Source organism: Electrophorus electricus, chromosome 22, assembly GCF_041902795.1.
Source record: "Electrophorus electricus isolate QZ-2024a chromosome 22, ASM4190279v1, whole genome shotgun sequence".
NCBI lineage: Eukaryota > Metazoa > Chordata > Actinopteri > Gymnotiformes > Gymnotidae > Electrophorus > Electrophorus electricus.
The window spans coordinates 7,996,948-8,020,118 of NC_137518.1; the positions used below are offsets into that span (position 1 = coordinate 7,996,948).

Consider the following 23,171-nt stretch of genomic DNA (forward strand, 5'->3'; position numbering starts at 1 on the left):
CCTACTTAAAGTGAATTACACTGATAAGACTTATTTAGACTGAAGTATTTAGGAGACTGGGCAAACCACTTCAGAGTGAGCACTCAGAGTTAGCACTCAGAGAGGCATTGAACCAGTTTGTTCTCTGCATCTGCCACATAGATCCCCATTCAGTACACTGAACATTTTAATTAAGCTCCTATAGACAGAGGAAACTCATTAAGTTATAAACATGACCTTTTATGAACCGTAAAAATTGAATTGGCAAAAGGTAGCCTTCCTTTATCTGGGAGTTGTGCTAGCATCTTTATGCTAGCAGTAGACAGGAGTTGAGAGGACCTTATCTTTGTTCACTTGTTGTCATCCCATATACAGTGGATCCAGAAAGTATTCACAGGGCTTCACTTTTTCCACATTTTATGTTACAGCCTTATTCCAAAATTGATTAAATTAGTTTTGTCCCTCAAAATTCTGCACACAATACTCCATAATGACAAAGTGAAAAAAGTTTATTTGGAATTTTTGCAAATTTATTAAAACTAAAAAACCCAAAAAATCAAATACATAAGTATTCACAGCCTTTGCCATGACACTCAAAATTGAGCGTCTTGTTTCCACTGATCATCCTTCAGTTGTTTCGACAACTTGATTGGAGTCCACCTGTGCTAAATCCAGTTGATTAGACATAATTTGGAAAGGCACAGACCTGTCTGTATAAGGTCCCATAGTTGACAGTACATGTCAGAGCACAACCAAGCCATGAAGTCCAAGAAATTGTTTGTAGTCCTCCGAGACAGGATTGTATCGGGGTACGGAAACATTTCTGCAGCATTGAAGGTCCCAATGAGCACAGTGGCCTCCATCATCCATAAATGGAAGAAGTTTGGAACCACCAGGACACTTCCTAGAGCTGGCTTGAACCAGATTGAACATCTCTGGACAGATCTGAAAATGGCTGTGCCCCGACGCTCCCCATCCAACCTGATGGAGCTTGAGAGGTTCTGCAAAGAAGAATGGGAGAAACTGCCCAAAAATAGGTGTGCCAAGCTTGTAGCATCATACTCAAAAAGACTTGAGGCTGTAATTGCTTCCAAAGGTACTTCAACAAAGTATTGAGCAAAGGCTGTGAATTCTTATGTACATGTGATTTTTTTTTATTTTTTTTATTTTTAATAAATTAACAAAAATTCCAAACAAACTTTATTCACTTTGTCATTATGGGGCATTGTGTGTAGAATTTTGAGGGGGAAAAAAAGAATTTATTCCATTTTGGAATAAGGCTGTAACATAAAATGTGGAAAAAGTGAAGCGCTGTGAATACTTTCTGGATGCACTGTATTTAGTTATATCATTAACATTGTAAAACAAATTTTGCATGACAGCATGTATTAACTTGTTGTGCTATATTTAAGTAATAGATTGATAAAAATTATTGATCTACCATATTGAAATATATTGATGTTCCTTCAAGAGATTTTTGATCTAATTATTTAAAATTTGTACTAGCACCAGTGGTAAGTTTATTTCCAGTAAAGCACTTAAGAAGCAGTGTTTCAATAATGTTCAGATTAATGAAAAACATGCTGAATTGTATTGTGATTGCTTGAACTTTGAGCAGGGAGGCATCATGACAGGAATTCCACCCAGCCCAACAGGCAAGCACCATTCCTGGGAGTCTGGGCTTATGCACTATAAAAGGATAATCAGGATTTATGTAGATTGAAGGAGAGCAAAATTGTTGCAATGCATCAGTTTGAATGTACGAACAGTTTCTTTTTATTAGAATATAAATGACTTTCTTTCAGTCGCTCTGTATTCTTTGATACTTATCTAGCTAATCCTACTCTCCTCTCTTCAATTTGCACTCCCAGCTACATTAATTAGCATAGTGCCAGGCTCACAGGAAGAGAGAGAGAGAGAGAGAGAGAGAGAGAGAGAGAGAGAGAGAAGGAACACATAGAGAAGGAATTATTATTAATGTTTGTTTGATTTAGTCTCCTTGCACACTGCAAGTTAGATTGATGGCTAAATTCTACATTTAAAAACAATACAATTGATGTCTTTTGGTTAAAGGAAACCTGCTTCATTTATAATGTAAACACACTGCCTCAGGATCTGAGTAAACAAAATGGGATTCAAAACCCTTCTGAATTTCATGGGACCTGTTTACAGTGAAACCAGGTTTGCTGAAAAGACTGAGCTGTGTATGTATGTGCAGAGTTGCTGGACCAAACTACCACTCCTCCCACATACAAGACTACTGTAAACAGCACATCAAAGATGGAATAGAAAAAGCGTTGTGTGTGGGTGCAATATTATCCAATTTATCTGTCACTCAGGCATGCTGCAAACACAAATTTCCATAAAGACGCCTTCAGCGGACAGAGGTGGACAGGTTCAGGTTCCTCCAGGTAGTGATGTGTACACACACACACACACACACACACACACACACACAGATTTTCACATGCAAATATACACATACAAAGACACAGACATTCATGCAAAATTACTTTTACTCACAAAGCTAGCTCCTCCTGAAGGGCAACTAAGACATATCTGTCTTCTTTGGTCAAATTACAGCAAGGATTAGTGTAGTCTCTGCACAAGAATCATCAACACCAATTCATTGTCTGTTCTACTGTGGAGATTCAGCTGTTGTAACAGTGCAGTCATTTCCATTAGCTATTATTGGTGGTGCTGGTACATGATGCCTCTACAGTAGTGTAACATCCCTGTGACAGTGTGGTTCTCACCAAAGCTTGTATCCTCCTATGGAGGCAGTGCACTAGTCTCAGTAGACAGGGAGTGCTGAGGGAGGCTAGGTGGCAACACTGAAGCCCTTCCACATACAGCCTCTGTGGGGGCAGGGATGAGATGTGCCTCTGTGGCAGAATTAGGCCGGATTGCAGAGTGTGTGCAATGGGGGACGGGGGAGTCTGGGCCCATCCAAGGTGACATTGGGATCAGGATCCAACGCAGAGCCCCAAATCCAGCTCAGAGACAACAGCTGAAGTGGTCTTTACCCAGCCAGCATCCTCACATATACATACACAGAGGAATTTGGTGATGCACCCCTTGCTTACCACCCGCCCACCATCCACAATAAACAGAGAGGTTTTTATATGGGTACATAGGCATCAATGTTTGGCAGCATTAACTCGATAGAGTGGTGGGTGGCTGGCGATCAGGCTAACTTGTGCACCTCAGTGACACCACTTGCAATTCAAAGGGCTCACAACAAATTCACTTAGACGGATTGGCTTCCCAGGCTCCTCTTATGATTATGGGAGAGGGCTGTCCACGCTATGCTCATGGCCGGGGCACAAGATCCAGAGACGTCGTCTCAGCCCGCAGCCTGCAAGGATAACGTGTCCCGTCTGAGAGCGAGAGAAGAGGATTTCAAATCTCTTTATAGAATTATGGACGACGGTTGCTGTGTCTTGTGCCTGTTACAGATTGTGTGGTCTTACTCTGGGTTGTTTTTGCCTGTGTGTGGGTGTACATCTGCAAGAAGCAGGAAGTGTAAGTACTTGTGAGAAAGACTGAGAATGCCTAAAGAGTGAAGAAATAGCAGGAAGAGGGGAAAAAAGTGAAAAGCAAAACCTTTTATAGGGTGCATTAAGGTTTATGTGAGCCTGCCAGTTCAGAAGCATGATGACTCTCCTTCTCAGATGTAGAAGGAGGAAGACAATTGCTGTGGAGATCAAAGGCTGGCAGGGTCAAGAGTAAGGTTCTAGGGTCAAAGATCAGGTGGCACAGCCACGTTGGCTGCCGATGGGGGAAGGAAGTGGCGCATCCTGGCCTCCCAGCCTTGGGGCCGGGCAAACTGTTTGTCCATCCCCAGCAGGAGGGCAACTCAAGCTTAGCCACCCGCTCCAACGAGCCCTTATGGAGCCACCCAGAGATGTGAAACAATCTTTTGCTCCCCTTTCCCCACCAGAGTCACTTGGATTAAGGCTTGAAACAGGTTCGGGGGAATGAGCCCCCCTCAGAAGCTTTAGGAAAAGCACTGAAATTGGGGGAGTGGGGGTGGGGTTGTTGCTTTCTGAAAGTAAAGAAAAAAGGGGTTTGAACCCAACACTTGACAGATGGGTAAGAGTCATCTTTAGTCGCATCAAATGTTAAAGATCCATTGAAGCTGTTCTGAATGAGATGCTAGCTGCTAGCAGCCTGACAGTTTTGCACACAGACAATATAAATACCGCTTTGTGAAGGGGGGGCTTGCCAAGGGTGTGTGTGTGTGAGTATCTGTGTGCATGTGTGTTTTGTCGAGTGTGTCTGCAGTGTCGTTGCCTCCAAATAGAGCGCGTCCTTGTGTTCATACCATGAAAGTGGAACGCTTAAAGGCCTGTTTAAAAAGGGACACCCACTCTTTGTGGCCAGTGTTCGGTCTGCCGTATTGAGAGGCCTTTGTCCCGCCCCCCAGCCCCCACTCCACCCACCCCCCTTTCATCTGGCCTCACAATGGACCGGCCCGTTTGAAACACAACAGTAGATGAACTGCGCTGACAGTGCATTAAGCGCGGCTGAATTGGCTGTGCATGGCGTAGATCAGTGTGGCACAACCTTTGGCGCACACAGGGCCCCGGCCGTGTCCTGGGGAAACAGAGCAGGCTGCCGTCTGAGCCAGCCAAGCCTTTTCATAACCTCTAATTATATTCATGTTTTGAAGAAACAGAAGCTTTTTTTACTATGTGTAAATTATGCCCAGCTGAAAAAGAGCATCTAGAGTCACCTGGGCTTCTGTGGGAGCTTATTTTGTAGTTTGACGACAATAAGATGAAGGAAAGAGGATTTGGCTGGTGATGACTGATCAATTAGGAACACAAAAATTAATTCAGTATTTTTTTACTATGAACTCATGTTCATAGGAGTGTACAACCCAAAAATAATTTTTAAAAAGCCTGAATTTAGTGTGTGTGTGTGTGTGTGTGTGTGTGTGTGTGTGTGTGTGTGAGAGAGCGAGAGAGAGAGAGAGAGAGAGAGCAAAAGTGTGTGCATGTGTAAGAATATTGCTTCTATCTGTCGAGATTGTCTGGTAGACTAATAAACAGCAGTGACGTGTCCTGGGCAAAGATGCGGCCTACCTCAACCTCATGGGGCGGCTTTTTTATACAGATGTCAACTTCAGCCACTTAGCAAGGACATCAGGGTACTGGCTGTGCACATAAACACTGTTGTCCCTCAGGGACACACCTCAGTCCCACACTCATGCAAACACTGTGTATACATCAAAGTCACTGGAAAAATGTCATTGTTATATTGATTTTAGAAATGCTATATATCAAACAATTTGTTACAGGCACTAATGTTATTGTGGACTATTTCTTTGGTTTTTTTAGTTTATTTAACAGAATTGTTAATGGCAAAGAGGGCAATCCTTTTGTATTGCCTATTCTTTGCTTCAACCAGCCATTCTTTTTTTTCTCTGAGTGTTTGTCAGTGTCAGTTCTTTATTTATTTTTTGCTCCTAGGTGTGGTTTAGCAATCGAAGAGCCCGATGGCGCAAGCAGGCAGGAGCCAATCAACTGGCAGCATTCAACCACTTGTTACCTGGAGGCTTTCCTCCCACTGGAATGCCAACTCTACCAACCTATCAACTTCCAGAGACCACCTACCCTGGCACCTCCCTCTCTCAGGGTGAGAGGCAATCACCTACAGTGTCTCTATGATTGCATTTTCAAATGGGTTTTACTCATGTAGGGTTAGAGTTAGGGTCCTTCTAACATAATAAACACTTGTGTTTTAGATGGCAGTAGCACATTGCATCGGCCCCAGCCCCTCCCGCCCTCCTCAATGCACCAGGGCGGACTCTCAGCTGACAGTAGCTCCGCCTATGGCCTCTCATCCAATCGCCACACTTTCTCCAGCTACTCAGACACTTTCATGAGCCCATCGGCTTCAAGCAACCACATGAACGCAGTCAGCAATGGCCTTTCCCCCCAGGTTAGTACTACTGCCATAGTACCAGTGTGAGGGTTTTTCCTTCTGTCTGAATGTGGGACCAGTATAAGAATCTGAATTCATTTCTAATTCACAGTACACAATGCTTCATTAACCATGACAATTCTGAGCTTGTTCACGATATTTATTGTAACAGTTAAAAATAAAACAAGTCTAACTAGTGGTTAGTCTACAAATGTCCCATTTCAGACTACCACAGCATAGTTGTCTTATATTGTACAAAGCCGATAGGATGAGCATCTTATTCTAGAGCCAGTACTGACACTGCTGAAATGAAAGATATCTTTTAGATATCTTTTAATTTTGGTAAATCGCATACGTCGGTGTTGAAGATGGTAATTGTGGGTGTGAAAGTACAGTACTTTTATTTTACATTTCTTTGTCATCACCTACCCTTCTCTATGAATGGACTTACCACAGCAGCGAATTACTGAAAGTGATTTGGTGCTTCAGTGTCCTAATTGCTGTCTGAGTCAATAGACAACATTAGATTAGCCTTTTACTGTGCATTTGTGTGTGTGTGTGTGTGTGTGTGTGTGTGTGTGTGTTTATGTATTCAGTATAAAAGTGGATTGTTTGGTTGTTGTGTGTGTTTGTCTTTGTCATCTGTTTTTCTGTTTGCACGTGGATAATGTGTGTTGCTAAAAGAGGCACTTTTGGATTGGATGTGAATTCTCCCATCTTATCTTCTTTGGCTGCCTTATTAAAGGTTTATGGAGGCTCTCTGTGGGTTCTCTCTAAAATGCTGGGTCTTGAAAAATGATGCATATTGATGCAAATCGCATGTGAAGAGTGAATTATACACAATTGTCCATCTATACTGGGCAGTCTTGCCCACCCTCACCAACAAGATGTGGCTAACAAGCAGAAAATAAGATTGAAATGGTGTGTAAAGAGTTGAAAATGAATTTCAATGCTGCATTTGTCCACAATTACCCCCTCGTTCACATGTGTTTTATTGGGACTTTTTCTCTCTATCTCTCTTTTTCTCTTTCCTTTTCTCCCGTTTCTCAAAGCAGATTGGGAAACATTCTTGGTATTACCCCTCTTTTTTCTCAGAGAAGAAAGAATTAAGGATTTGATAACAAAAAGAGCTTTTCCTCTCATTGCTCCAGCGTGAGAAGGATAACATGGGCTCCTTGCATTGTGTGTGTGTGTGTGTGTGTGTGTGTGTGTGTGTGTGTGTGTGTGTGTGTGTGTGTGTGTGCGTGTGTGTGTGCGTGTATGTGTGCGTGCATGTGTGCGTGATTGTTAATCATGGCACGGAGGTTTTAAGCACTAATGCTCTCCTGCTCAACCTGTGTAAATGCCATGGAACACCAAGAGCTTTTTTCCCTGGTAATGTGCCTCTTTAATACCAGCTCTACAAGCACAAGTTTTTCACTGCCATTTTAAAATACATCTAAAAAACACAGGATAAAGACATCAGCCTTTAGGATAGAGAAGAAAGTGGAAATTAATTTCTCATATTCATTGTGATGGTAATTCTTATGACGAGACTTTTTGGTTAATAATTTTGGGAACATGTATGTAATATTTAAAACAACAGCACCTATTTTTTTCTGATTTTAACACTGTGGTTTTGTGGCTTTGGGGTTCACATCAAAGAGAAAAATTCTATCAAGTCAAAAAATCAGAGAATCTTAGATCACTGTGGAGTAAATTGGTTAATAACATTGGAACAGTGTTGTTTGTTTTATTACATCAATATTTTTAAAGGCTAATGCTATAACCAAATTAAATACTAATGTACTCTTTGGTATGGAGGATGGGTTTTCAGCCTTGTGCGCATTCTTACATCTCAGATTAAGAATGCTGGGAAATGGTGATGAGGGTAAGGGGTTAATCTGTTTTCCTCTCTCTCCTTCTCTCTCTCTCTCCCTTTCTCCCATTTTCTCTCTCTCTTTCTTCCCCCTGTCTCTCTCTTGGACATGTGGAGGAGCCATCAGACTCGCATTGGGCTGGAGATATATGTCCTTCCTGACAGCAGAGCCATAGTTCAGTCCCAGCTCAGACTGTCCCACTCCCTACTAGTGCACTCACATGAAACGTGTGGCTCAGGGCTCGCTTCGCAGTGCCCTACCACACACGCAGGGCAAAGGAGCATCTGCTGCAGTCACTTACCACTGAACTTTGCATCCTTCCTTTCTACTGATGCTGAGGTCTCAACCTGTGAAGAACTGCAATGCCTGGCCTGCACAATAACTTAAGAGATGCCTGGCATTCCTGTTCGCCAATTAAGGTAGTTTGCTCCAAGAGAAAGTCCCATGCATTTGCCCTGTGACTCAGTAAAAGCTTTGGCCTATATGAGATGTCTTCAGATGTGGGTCTTGGCCTCTCTCTCCCTTTCTCTCTCTCCCTCCCTTCCACTAGCCTATAACCTGAGCTAAAGAATCCAATTCAAAAAGAAGTTGTGCATCTCTACTCTTCATGATAAAAAAAAAAATCATCCTTGTTATACTGAGCCTCTTCAGACAACATCTGTTCAGTGGTGATAGGCAAGCAAACGAGCCATTTCTGCTTGTGTCTGCTTTTGATGGGCTAGTGGTTGCCGGTAAAGATTGACCAAAATGCAACGATTCCCAGCAAATGGGCTGTGGTGGCCCAGTGGCTGGTGGTAATGGATCCCTGCTGATCCCAGGATGGTTCTTGCTGTCCCCTTCCCTAACCCATCCAGACACTGCGCATTTTCTCATTACACTCTGGTGGAAAAGTCATCCACGTCTGACGCCCGGCAGTTGTTGTTGTTGCGTGTTTGGGGCAGACTAGGAGGTGCGATGTCAGAATGCCATCCATTAGGGCATGCTTGGCTGGGTCAGAGGTATGGCCCTATTTCTTTCTATCTCTCTTTTTTTAGCCCCTTTTCATTTTGTAGCACAGCAGGTGTTAGATGGGAGAATGGGAGGTAGGGCTAGTGCTCAAAAGTGAAAGCATGTTTCAGAAAAAATAACAAGGAAAACATTATTTTCTCTTGTTCCTTCCTTGTAGTAGCTGGCATTTTTCCTTGGGGGATAAAAGTTCTATGAGCAAGATATCCAACAGTGTTCCTTTCCTATACAAGACCTTTCAGATATCCATTGCAATGGACGTAATATAGTTCAAAATCCTGTATAAGCAGAAAATCGGTAATTGAAGCTGAAGATATGCACAGGTGGGGTTCCAGCAGCTAAGAACATAGTAAAGCCATGGTGCTAAAACCATGCTGGAAACTTCCCTCCTCCTTTGCTTCGCAGCACAGGAGTTAAGTAATAGGGCACCCTCGCTCACCATTAAGTCCCTTTAAATGGGATTTTAAAACTCTACTCACGGGAGCTGTGTTGCTTGGCAAAGCAGTTGCTGCGAATTCCTCTGTACTGTATGACGGGGACACCTTCTGGGGGAGAGTGAAAAAACAACAGCTTAGCGTCGCTCTTCATGGCGCTCTCATTCAAATGTGTACAAGCGGCAATGTAGTGTGTGTGTGTGTGTGTGTGTGTGTGTGTGTGTGTGTGTGTGTGTGTGTGTGTGCGCGCGCGCGTTCGTGTGTGTGTATACTCTTGTAAAGAAAGCAGTTTAATTACTGTTTTTATCGTTAGCTGGTATTTGATCACTCAAAGCAAAGATCATTGGCCGGATGAAAGCAGACATGACAATTCCCACATTTTTAACTTCAAATATGAATATGAAATATTACCCATTTCCTGAAAGGGTTTACATTTTTTTTAAATACTCAGAAATGTAAAAAATAAATAAATAAATAAATAATAATAAAAATTGAAGTTCTTCGTGAAAAAAATAGCATGGCAGTGATATGTATAATGCAGTAACATAACTATTTGGTTAAAGTGTGCGCGTGTGCCTGCGTGCGTGCAGGGGAATAAGGACCGCTGTAAGGGATGAAGGGATGGTTGGATGGGCGCGTGGGGCTGCGTGAGCGAGGTTGGGCCGACACCGGGGGGATCAGAGGAAGAAGCGGTGCTCCCCCGTGCTTCTCTTTGATCCCTGTCCCCGGGCCTGCCTTCCTGCGCCGCGCTGCGTGGCGCTACGCGCTAACACCAACCCTTGCCAGCCACTCTTCGCAACTGTCTGACAGAGATAAGGGAGTAGAGACTCCAACCGTTCTCCCCACTCCCTTTAGCCGAGCAACCCCTTCTTTAAAAAAACAGGATAAATTACGTTTAAGAAGTCAGTGCTGGTGTTGCCATAAAATGGAGGGGAACCTAACAAACAATTTTGAGCACTAGCTTTTTCCCGTCTTCCTCACTGAGTTCTGACGAGACATTATTCTTGTGAATATCAATGAGTGTGGGAGACGCGTGTAGTCCCCCGCATTATTACAAACTTGTGCATTAAGCTGTAGACTGGGCACGGTGTCAGCTGGCAAGCTCTACTGACAACGAATCAAAGCGGATGAGCGCGCAGTACATATCTATAACCCCCTGTACACTTTCAAAGCGAGAGGGGGAATAGATACTTAATAATTAGAAGGCACATTAAAGCTGATATTGTTTATATTTGGCTATAATAGAAAAAAGAGGCGTAAGAGGCTTTTGGCGGAGAGGTGGGGCATAGTTGGCACGAAATTTGGTTAGCCAAAATCGTACCCATGAGCGAGACATACTGCATGTTTGACATTAGGTTTTTCTATTTGTAGTCTTGATTTCTCTTTGTGGTCCTGGTAAGTATAAATGTGTAAACAGGGTGAAAGTTCTATTTCTTCTGTTTCACCTAGTATTATTCAAAGATTTTAGTAGTTTAAGAGCTCAATAAAAAAATCTAAAGCTCTAAATGTTTTGACTGATATGAAGGCCACAAGCTGCGCCACGCCGGACAATACTAAACCACCAGTGTGTATTATAAATGCCAGCGCATTATTTGTTGAGCAACGTAGTCTTTCCGATCCAAGCGGCTACAGTTACAGGCAAGTGCAGTTACCTTTCAGTCCAAAGTTTTTTGCCATTTTTGGTGTGCTTTTTCGGTGTTCTCTCTCTCTCTCTCTCTCTCTCTCTCTCTCTCTCTCTCTCTCTCTCTCTCTCTCTCTCTCTCTGGAGAGGAGGAAGCGCTTTTCCCGCCGCTCGGATGAAAGGATATGGCGGACAATAAAAATGCTATTTAAATGCAGGGCTGTTTGTATGCGGGTGAGAGATATTTTCCCTCGCCGAAAGTCAGCTGCTGCATTCTGATAAATAGCAAATATAAGGGAATGCGATTTACATTTATCTTGCAGAAGCAGCCAATATAAATTTCAGCAAATCCTAGAAGACGGGGATTTATAGTAGGAAACGATTGAGACCAATTCATACAGTGTGTGTCCTGCGCAACTGGAAATGCCTAGAGAATTGCAGGAAAGTGTAGATCGTATCATGAATGCTATGTGACATACAGCAGAAGTTATGTTGGTGAGATTTACAGGTCTGAGTCTCAGTTTGGACCAAATATGACGTGATGATTTCTTCAGGGAAGGCCGATTCATTTACAATTGCAGTATTGTTCGCGATTGTAGCTTCAGCGGACATATTTAGCCTATCGGAGCATGAATTAGCATTACCACTCAATGGTATAATCATATGGGTTTGTACATAATTTGCCTGTGGTGGAACTCTAATGTTCCGGTGAAGTTCCGGCAGGTGAAGGTCGGAAGGTCCGGCCTTGCCCTCAGAGTCGTGGGTTCAGAGGGTCATCGGGTCGCAGGGTCGCCGTGGGTTGGAGCACCCGTGAATGAACCTGCCCCGGTAGCTTCAGCCGCTTGGACAGCGTCCCTCTTCAATGTGCTTCCTGTTAGTTCCACATGCCACTCTGACAGGTGCATGGACATGATTAATATTGCAATGAGTTCTCTCTCTCTCGCTCTCTCTCTGTCTTCTCTCTCTCTCTCACACGCACACACACACACACACACACACACACACACACACACACACACACACACACACACACACACACACAGTGATGCCTTATTGTTAGAAGTCTACAGGGCCTACACCCTTTTGCTGCAGTGAGATGAATTCGCAATTTGAGCAATATACCAACATCTTAAATTCTAGCATTATGTGATATTTAATATGTACTCTGGTAAATAGCTCTCTCTAAAGATGCTCTTTACAAATTTAGCAGGGTACATTAGGATACCAGGCCATTTTATAAATGGCTGATATTAATATTAGACCTACTTCTATTATAAGTGGCCAAGTGCAAGATAACGATTATCCAGTTGCGTTTGATTATTTAACTTGCATATTTTATCATCAAATCTCAATGTTCAAATCTCAATATTATGTTCTCTTCTCTCTTCCACTTTCCCTTGTTTGCTCTTGCTCTTCCTTTCTCTTCTATATATAAAAAAATGTATGTATGCATGTGTGTGTGTGTGTGTGTGTGTCTGTGTCTGTGTGTGTGCGTTTGTTAGTTACCCAGCTGGTTGGTTCCTGGAAGTAGCCCTCTGCTTTCCGCCCCCCAGCTGAGAGCTATTTCACTATTTATTTACATGTAATTATTGCTATGAGGTGCAGATATTAGCACTGTCAAGAACAATTTGACCTGACATTTTTCACTGAGATGCTCCCCTGCTGTTTTTAGCAAACAAAACCCTGACTCCAGCTCAACCCCAGCTCTCTTGATATATCCCACTCTTTATATATCTCACCCCTATTCTCTCTCTCTCCCCTGCTTGCTTACACACTCTTCTGAAATAATAAAACGTGCCATTTAATTTGGCTGAGGCACTGGTGCAAAGTAAAGGTTGTGTGGATATATGTGTGTGTAAATGCGCATGTGCGTGCATGCACACTTGTACGTGTGAGTGTGTGTGCCTGTGTGTGTGCTTCTTTGAGGCAAGAGGCTTCTCTTCTTTCTAGTGGCTGAATCCTTCCCTTCGTCATTCAAGCATATCCCTAGCAGAGAATAGTGGACTCTGTCCCACACACGTTCTGTGGTGGTACTGCAATATCAGACACATTAATCTCTTGCACTCCTGCAGCTCAGCTACTGTTCACAGCTAGTGCAGTTCACTGCATTCCCAAAGACCCCAAAAAAGAAAACAGGAACTTGTGCACTTTGATCAAACCAGCAAGGGCTTTGTCAGTTCCAGGACACAGCCTTTGACCTTGTATGTTACTGTAGGCAACAGTTAAAAGATTTAGGAGCAAAATGATGTGGAGACAAATGACTGAGGGTGACAGCATGATGGGGATTGGGTTACCTGTGTTTCTCAGCTTTTGTTAGTGTAGGAGATTGGTTTGATTGAGCCGAGGGGAGGGTGGTAGGGGGAGCAAGGTAGAGAGGGCTAGAAAGAGAGACAGCCCTGCTCAGGGGGAGCCATATGTGCTCTGATTCATGCAGTTACCTGGCTGTGAGGAGTGACAGCTTGTTCCAGTGCCTGATAATCGTTCTCATCTGTGCAGGACTTGTCAGTGCCCAGATTCTGTCAGTGCCAATCAGAGTCCTAATTGAACACAATTATCACACCTTCCCTTCATCCCTTCAGCACCTTCCAGATCAGTCTCTATTTCATTACCTCATTTCTCCATACCTCTCTCCCCCTCATGCTCTCTCTATTTCATGTTCTTTCTATCCCCTCTCTCTACTATTGGCTCATCTTCCTGCCCTTCTCTCCCTCTCCATCTCTCCCTTTCTTCCCTCCCCTCATACCTCTATTCCTTTATCCACCTATCCTACCTCTTTCCATTTGTCTTCCCTAGACGGAAGCTTCTTTTCACTTTTGATTAATGTGCTGCGGCCAATTAAGATGGTGACACCCGACGTGGCCCCCGTCATCTGCTCCCTGCCACCAGCCGGCTTGGCTCAGTGCTCCCGGCCTGGCTAATTGCCCTGCACTTGCCTTCCACCGTGACCAAAAGCCCCCTAATTGAATTTATGCGACTACTGTTATTTTTAAATAGTCATTTTGTCTCCTCAGATGGGGGGGCTGAGCTAGGAAAGCCAGCCCACGTGGGGGTGGAGGGGGAGTTGAGACTTCTGCATGGCAGATTTCTTACAAAATGCCTGATCACCAGTTGATAAAAGGACAATGTCAGGGCAGTGCCAGGTCATTGTGGTATGAATGTTGTGATATATTTGTGATATTTAACAGACAGGCTTATTATTACAATCCCATTATGTTGTAAATCTAGTTGTTAATTACAAAGTATATATAAATATGTCATATGTTCTGAAACAAATATTGTTTAAACAAAAAGCTAAACTCTGAAGGATGAGCTTTGGTTATCCAGGTTTGTAAATTAATGGAATTAAATTAGCATAATAACCCCCACCCACCTGGCTGTAATCAGCCCCTCAGGACTTTCTAACATCAACCCGCTATAGCCTGAGATAGCAACTATGAAAAACATTCTTTTGCAATTTCCAGCTAAGATGGTAATCAGTCTGGCAGATCAGTGAGGGTGTGAGATGCTATTTTGCTCATCTTCAATAATTCACACACAAATGCACACATTCACACACACAAACACCTTCTCCAGCTCACATACACTTGGAGGGCACATTCTCTGCCATTTGCCTCCCTGACCAACGCTAAACTTGAAGGTATCACCGGAGGGCACTGTGAGATGGGGGAGCTAGCAGTGACAAGGTCTCCATAATCCACTGTGGGCCAGATTAGAAGGGTGTGTGTGTGTGTGTGTGTGTGTGTGTGTGTGTGTGTGTGTGTGTGTGTGTGTGTCTGTTTTGGCACACAGGCTGGTATTGGGAACTAAGGTCTCTGCTATCTTCTCTGCAGGCAGGCAGGCCCTTAGGCTAACTCAGTCCTGCAGAAGCCTTTGTACTCTCCACCCACGCCAGTACCCCCTCTAGCTGCACATTGCCTCCACTCACTGCATCTCTTCCTCTTGCCTCCCCTCCCCCTACTTCACATCTCTTAACATTTTTTGTTACATTATATTGCACTTGTTTATTTTACATTTCACAAAGCCTTTTCATATGTTATGTGTTTATGTGTTATATGAGTTCCAATTTTCATCTCTGTCACTATTGTTTAGGGGTTATATACACTTTATGGTTACATTTGAGGCATTGTGACTAATAGCTCTTTTCAAATTCTGGCATGTTCACAATGTTTTACTATAAACTTTGTGAGGTTTAAAGTATATGTTCTTAAGTGTACATATAATTTTCACAACCCAACAATGTTCCTTCACCTTCAGTTGAGAAAATGTATCCTAGCAGCTACTTGTAACAAAGGCTTAGCATTTGCCTTGTGGTAAAATTGCCTTTTGAAACCTTCTCATCCATGTTATACAGATTCCTTTTTAGCCTGTTAGCCATCAGGGTGTTTTCTGGTCCTGAGCCCCTCGTCAAACATCGAAGCACACAAAAACATATACAACTTGACTGTTAGGCAAATTAGGAGGGTATGAAAGAAATCCTTTTTGCGCACTACGAATGAACTGTTTGTTTATCTGAAAGGATGCACATTGTATCAATTTGCAGCTCTGCATTTGAGGAGCCGCAGGCTGGGCGGTCTCAGAAGTTGGGAGAATTAATTAGGTTTTTTCTTATTATTATTATTACTATTTATTGAGCAGTCTATTGGGAGCGAGACAGGCGAGAGGCAGGGAATGCCCTGAGGTGCTGTCCTTTCAACACTGGAGTCCTGGCACTGGTTATCTCTGCTGCACACGGCCCATGCAGAGTCAGGCAGCAAAATGAGGAACTCTTAAGATGATGGAGCTGGATAAAGAGAGGTAGCGAGAAGAGAGAGAGGAGCGCAGAGGGGGCTCTGACATGGGCAGGAGCAGTACAGCCCTGCTGAGAACTATCTCACAGAGTGGGGCTCATCTGTCATCTCTGCCGAGCTTTTATCAGTGTCAGGGTAGTGGTAGCTGCCGGCAGGCCGAGGTACTTGCTTTCCCACTCCAGCTGGGAGATATCTCAGATTATGCTCAACACTCGTATCAGATTAAGAGTGGGAACGCTATTGATTTTTGTTCATTTAGCCACACTAGCGTACCGTTAGGTGGGCAGATTTGTAATAGGATCTCGGCTCAGTTTAAGGGTCTAATCTCCTGCCTGCAGCAAGAGTTCAGCCGTTATGTGTTTTTGACAAAGGTATGCCAAGGTTAAGCCAACTCCCCTCCTCTCCTAAATGCTGAAACCCTCACCACCAAATCTGAAGTGCACATTGCCTCAAGGACTCAGGTCTCAAGGACTGAAGAATTAGAAGTATTGACTTTCTGGGCATAGAATGAACTTGAGTTGTTGCTTTCTCTGTCTTTCTTTTCACTGAGAAGCTAAAATTCTTTAAGTAATTTATTACGTGCTATATGAGAACGACATAATTTGGAATAAGAAATCATTAATGATGACTTGCTAAGGGGTTTCAAAATGTAAATTATGACGTTACGCTCTGTCTACCTGTGTACCAAAAGCCGGTTGAGCAAAGCTGCAAAAGGATCTCAATTTCTTTCTCCCTCCTGTTGAGGAACTCTGAGACAAATCTTTGCTTTATAATTAGAAGTGCTGATAGAGGCATGGGCTCCTGATTGTCTGCCACTTTTTAATTTCATGTGCATATGAAAAAAGGAGGCAGTGTAATCAAGCTTCAATTAACTGATGACTAAATCTGTCGCATCCCTCCAGCTGCTGTCCCCTGGCCCTACGACAAGCCACCAAAATCACCCCCACCACCTCTCCAACCTCACCACCTCCTCCACCCTCATCATCTCCTCCAACCCATCACCTCCCCCTCCCTCGCCACCTCCTCCAACCTCACTATCTCCTCCACCCCACGACTTTAAACAGGAAATGTATGAATCTCTCTTCCATATGGGCACATCATGTGTGGTTTGACTGAAACGAGAGCTATGAAACTCCAACTTATATGTGTGTGGGTTTGTTTGTGTGTGTGTGTATGTGTGTGTGTGTGTGTCTGTGTGTGTGTGTGTGTGTGTGTCTGTGTCTGAGTGAGTAGGGAGCTGAGGGGGCCTCGATACTGATAGAATTAACATGAGGAAATGGCTAACCAGCTCTGATGCTTCATATTTCCTGGGAGAAGCATTTGTCAAATATTAATGTGATTCATTCTGCTCCTCTGGTGCAGTCCTGCTGTTTCTCATGGTGGCCTGCATACACCACCACAAATGCAGTTTGAGCAGCTTCTCTTTTCTGTTCTGCACTAGGATCATCCTTGAAACAAGCTCTGAACAAACATGTACACGCACAAGTTTATTGATTTATATTTAATTGTTCATGTAATGCAATACACTACAAATGGATAAACTGATGAAAGCAGTGCATAGAGTATATTTAGTAGTATTTCTTCATGCCTCCAGGCAATTTTGCATGGCATAGTCAGTGTGCTGATTTGTGCTTAAATTCACTTGGACCGGCTGAGTGAGGGGAGTGAGTTGGGTCTTTGTGAGGGTATGTTTAACCAGCAGCATGATGGAGTAACTAGTTTAGCAGCCAGTGAGGTCAGCATAGCATAGCGAGAGACCTGATGTAAACCTGATGTGGAGAGAGAACGCGGGTGGGGGGATCATGTGAGATGCGTCTCTGCATCCTGGGCCTCTTCCTTCCTTACTGATCTCTCTCTCACCCTCACTATACCTCATGTCCCAGGATGCTGTAAAGGCCAGTCCTGTAAAACATTGAAATATGCTCAGATGTTTAATGCAGGTTAAAGATTTATTGTCTTTTATAGAACAGTTCCAGTGTTATCAGCCTCACTAAACACTTTCCCCACATTTCAGCACTTCCTCTCATCTGGCATTATTCAACCTTAGTACTCACCTCCATCATACAACCTCAGAGTTTTAGCATTGGAACCTCTTTTATACACTTTCACCATTAGTGATGTATGACATGCTCCTTAGATAAAAATATTTAAATAAATGATTGTGTAAAGTCAATGAAGTTCAGGGAGATAATCCAAAACATCCATGTCCCCATCACATTCAAATTATTCGTCTAACAAACCAGGATAAACGGGAAATTGAGCTGAGGAGGTTTTGCATTGGGATGGGATATGTAAAGTGCTTTGGCCTAGGTTGGGACTGGAGAGGCATGTACCAGTTACACACGTCTGGGCCTGTGCTTGCACTCCTGCCTGATTATTATTCATGAGTGCAGGGCTTGTGGGAGGCCTGACAGGCGGGATTAGGGTCTCCCTCAGTGCGTGTTCTACTGGAGCCCTTGGGACAGGGGGCCATCTGACAACCACTGATGGGGTGTGAGGGGCCTGGCCTACACCTTCTTTTTTTCTCTCATTTGCTCTCCTTCTCTCCTCCCTCAGGCCCTCTTAGTCAGTCCAGAGGTCCACACTGCTCTAGTCATGCTCTCTGCCTGGGACTCTCTCTCTTTCCCTCTCACTTGGCTCTCTCTCTCACTGAACACCGACAGGACACTGAAAACAAAGGAAGAATAATCCCGGTTGTTAGGTCCAGTATATTTCTGGCACATGCCATATGATCAGGTCACTCAAATCAATAGAGAGTTATGCCCTAACCATCTCTTTCTTGCTCTTTCTCTTTCTCCTTCCCCTTCTATCTGTTTCACTTTCTCTTTCCATGTGGCTCTCACTCTTTTTCTCACTATCTTTCTCTCACTTTTTCTCGCTCTCCCTCTATGCCTCATTCTCCCTCCTGCTTCCCTTATCCTCCTCTCTCTGCCTCTCTCTCATCCCTCCGATTTCTCTATGCCTCTCTCACACTCTTCCCCCTCCTCTCTTTCTCTCTCTCCTACTCCTCTCTCTTTCTCCACCCATCTGCAGGTGATGAGCATACTGAGTAACCCAAGCGCTGTGCCCTCCCAGCCTCAGCACGACTTCTCCATCTCGCCACTTCATGGCGGCCTCGACACCTCCAACCCCATCTCGGCCAGCTGCAGCCAGCGATCTGACCCCATCAAGAGTGCTGATAGCCTGGCCTCATCCCAGTCCTACTGCCCCCCTACCTACAGCGCCACCAGCTATAGCGTGGACCCTGTTGCTGCTGGTTACCAGTACAGCCAGTATGGCCAGAGTAGGTCTAGCTCTAGCCATGCTCCTCTTTGTACTTTTTTTTAATTTAAAGGGAAATCCATTAACGCAGGTTTGATGGCAAAATAGAGATTAGAAGTGTAACCTGACTTGGATGCCAAAAGATCTAGCTTGTAGATAGATCTTTTTTAAGCAGCCTATACTCTGACAAGTGGCCTTAGTAACCTTTGCAGTAAACACTTAGACATTCTCAAATAATATAGATATTAGCCATTTCCTAAATCATGAGTTCTTATTACACTCTAAAGGTAGCGGACAGAGGACATTTCTGTGGTTACCTGTCAGATGCATCTCCTTCCATATGTGGTTATTCTTTTTGGGTGAATCAGTCAGCAAAGGGTTTTAATTTGGTGCCCTTTCACCTGGTGAAGCCCATAGCAGGTTTAGGCCAACATCAGATCTAGTCACCTCCTTTAGCAACAGTAAAGGTGACGAGTTTAGGGTGACCGGTGGCTGTGTGTAAGACCCCCCTCCTGACATGACCCCTGTGGCCTGCAAAGTAGACACATGCTCATGATAAAGAGCTCGCCCATGGCCCAGGGCCTCCTGGTTAGTCACACCCAGCAATGCCGAACTGGGTAAATGGGCACCGGGCCACTTCAAAGCCAGCCCTCACACCCCAAGGGTGCCCTTGTCCTCTTAACCACCTTTCTCACTTTCTCTCTCTCTCTCTCTCTCTCTCTCTCTCTGTCTGTCTCTCTCATACACAAAGCACAAAGACACACACACACACACACACACACACACACACACACAGGTCTGTGTACTGCAGGGCAGGAAAGGACTGATTGATTGAATTAGCATAATCAGTGGCTGATGTTGTCATGGGGCAAACTGCAGCACTTTTATCCATTACCTCAGTTATGTGTACAACAGTGTATGTGTGTGTGTGTGTGTGTAGGAGTTAATGTTGGATCAATATGAAGGTGCAGGGCCTGACGTGGCTGAGCTCATGTGTGGGTGTCAGGTTAATAATCAGAGAGATTGAGCGACGCAGGCTGCTTAATGACTGCAGGATGAATGAGAGGAGCTTGATGAGGAAAATGAGGGGTGGGGGTAAGGAGTGTGTGAGGCATGAAATCTGAGATGCCAAGAGTAATAAAGAGTGGCACACACACACACACACACACACACACACACACACACACACACACACACACAAAGACACATTTCATGACACCCTGCTTTTCTGTTCTGCACTAGGATCATCCTTGCAACAAGCTCTGAACAAAACTACATGCACAGTTTTATTGATTTATATTTAATTGTTCATGTAATGCAACACACTACAAATGGTTAAACTGATGAAAGCAGTGCATAGAGTAAATTTAGTAGTATTTTATACAATTGTTCCATGCACACTGAGAACAGAGACACTACTCCCTACTCAACACTGTTGTGTGAATGTGTGTGTGTGTGTGTGTGTGTGTGTGTGTTTACAATATGCAGGTGCAGTGGACTACCTGGCTAAGAATGTGAGTCTGTCCACTCAGAGGCGGATGAAGCTGGCCGATCACTCCGCAGTGTTGGGGCTGCTGCAAGTGGAGACAGGACAGGCTTACTGACCACTACCATGATTCTGGAGTCACACACACACTCCCCCATGCACAGCTATATCCAGCACCAGTCCGAATCCTCCATCACGTGTGTATGTGTGTGTGCATGTGTGTGTGAGGCAGTGCTTCAGTCTCTCAGTCCCTGCTTTTTGAGCAAGTCCACATCTGAGATGTTATTGCCACATGACACACTACTGGCAGGCTGTTCCTTCTCCTCCTCTGCCCACTTCATGGAGAGCACAGAGAAAACAGCCACAGGCACTTAGATGACTGCTGTGATCAGCAAGAATTCCGAGCTCTTGAGAGCCACTTCCAACTGTATTCCCACCTTGTTGTATATAGTTGTCTATGAATTCCAATGAGATAAAATTGCTAATGTTTTTTTTCTATTGATATTGTTATCTTTTCCATAGTTGTTGTATGATTATTGTATTTCTTTGCTCTCTAAATACATCTGTAGAATTATTTCCTTGCTCTCTCACTTTGAATGTGAAGTCTTAATGTGAAGTGCTTGCTAGCAGTGTGTGTGTGTGTGTGTGTGTGTGTGTGTGTGTGTGTGTGTGTGTGTGTGTGTGTGTGTGTGTGTTGCAAGTATGTGGCCAATGTTCTTTCCACTTTCCTGGATCCCTAGGCTACTGTGTTCCTGAATGATTTGACCTCCTGTGCTTTCATATTTCACTTGACATTCTATACCAACTTGGCCAGGGCCATTCCTCTGGGAATTAGTTTCCTCATCTAGTAGACACATGCCTCTCTTTTTACTGCAACCAGCACCCCAAAACCACCACCACCCACAGCCCAATCTGTTCTTAGCTATCGTCCTGCAGGGAAAAGGCAAGAGGACAGGAGAAAATTCTGCATTTTATTTAATTAGTTATGAAGGAAGACCAAAGTCCCCAACCCCCTCAATTCTGCCTTAAACCACTAAGTTAAATCTCAGTTTAGTGTGAAAAAAAGTCAAATAAAAGGTAGACCTTAAGCATCTCTCACAAACCGTTTTGTATGTGTAATATTGAACCAGCCAGGTCAATATAATTCTATTTTCTTTCATTCTTTCTTTCTTTCTGTCTCCCATGGTACTGTTGTACTATGCCTTTTCTTTTTGATTCTCTGACTTTTTTCATTTATCACATTCGTGCTATCCTTCAATTTAAGAGCCCATGCATTCATCCACATGTACAAAATTCTTTAAAAAATAGTGAATTTTCAATCTTTGTGTAGCCCTATTAGTTCACACTGCAACACAGTCAATTTAGTTGCTTATAAATGGAATTGTACAGTAGACCAAGCAGATTGTTTATTGTTTGTTTATAAAGAGTATGTTTTATACTAAAACAAAGATGATGTTCAGTGGTAGATGAAACAAAGGATCTGTCTTATAATGTATATTTTTTGTGTGTTACCTGCTTCTCTTTCTTTGATTTTAATTGATATGTATTATTTACAACTAGAAGGAGTGTATTATCTTTGGTTCCTGTTAAGGTCTTTATGAAACAATACAGAATTTCATTCACAAAAATTGCAAAACATATTTTTTGACATTTCTTAACCACGAAGTATGGACTCCTTGTTGAAAAATGCTCAGATTATTCTTGTTGAAACAAATATGTGAATAGAATTTGATGAGATGAGACTTTTCATACTAAATGAGTGATGGGTCTTTTCACGCTAAATGAGTGATGACTCATCAGAAAGACAGATCTGGACCAAGATTCTGCTGAACCAATACGTTTGGAGGGGAGCACAGCTATCCTTCATGCTTCCAGGGTAACCACACTCGAAGAATTTCTCCTCTGGGCTTAACTTATCAAGAAAATGTCTTACAAGAACTGCACTGACCTAAGGATGATCAATTTGCTCCCACTTGTATACATGGAAAAATGAAGAAATGAGTGAGTAAACCAACTAAAGTGCTTCTAGTGTAGAGCAGACCTTGGCTAACACAAACACTAATAATCTTTTGGCTATTCTAAAGTGTATTATGTCCCCTCAATGTCCCTGCCCCTATTGTGAGCCCCTAAACTCTTCAACTGCTCACTCTTTCTCCTTGTGTTTTCTTCCATTTTTGTTCAGCATGTATGTGTACATTCTCATGGTATAATTTATTCTGCTCTATGAAGTAGTTGCGTAGTGGGAAACTTGTATTTGGTATTTACTACCTTCAGCCTGTTGGTGTCTTTCCTGTAACACTGGCGTAAATGTTACCAATTAAAGCTCTGAAACAGATCAAGGCTGGGTTGTGTTATTGGTTAATATATTTATTTTATCCTATCTACCACACATAGTTTTTATGAATGTTATCATTTACATTTACATTTACAGCATTTGGCAGACACGCTTATCCAGAGCAACTTACAAAAGTGCTTTGTCATTTACTCGTAGAATATATCCTAGCCAGTAGAGAAGCTTCGAGTTCAAGATACCACTGAACTAGAATGCTGTTGAAATACAGGAAGCAATGCTGATACCTAGAAGTGCAAAACCCATAAGCTCCATAACAGACAACAATAAGTGCAATAAACAATACCCTACAATAAGTTAAATATTATACAAATAGATGGGTCTCCAGCCTGCGTTTGAAGACTGCAAGAGACTCTGCTGTCTGGACAACCCGCGGAAGTTTGTCTCACCATCTGAGAGCCAGGACAGAGAATAGTCTCGATGCTTGTCTTCCATGAGACTTGAAGCATGGTGTTTCA

At 43.3% G+C, this 23,171-nt stretch overlaps 1 protein-coding gene across 1 annotated transcript in view; it reads left to right on the plus strand.

Annotated features, from left to right (window-relative positions):
- pax7a (paired box 7a) overlaps positions 1–22,672 on the plus strand; it is a 47,693-nt gene extending 25,021 nt beyond the window's left edge. The window contains exons 6-9 of the mRNA XM_027002004.3: positions 5,457–5,622; positions 5,732–5,928; positions 18,650–18,899; positions 20,366–22,672. Coding sequence (XP_026857805.1) covers positions 5,457–5,622; positions 5,732–5,928; positions 18,650–18,899; positions 20,366–20,481 — 729 coding nt within the window. The 3' untranslated portion in view covers positions 20,482–22,672. The remainder of the gene's footprint in view (positions 1–5,456; positions 5,623–5,731; positions 5,929–18,649; positions 18,900–20,365) is intronic.
- Positions 22,673–23,171: the final 499 nt, after the last annotated feature.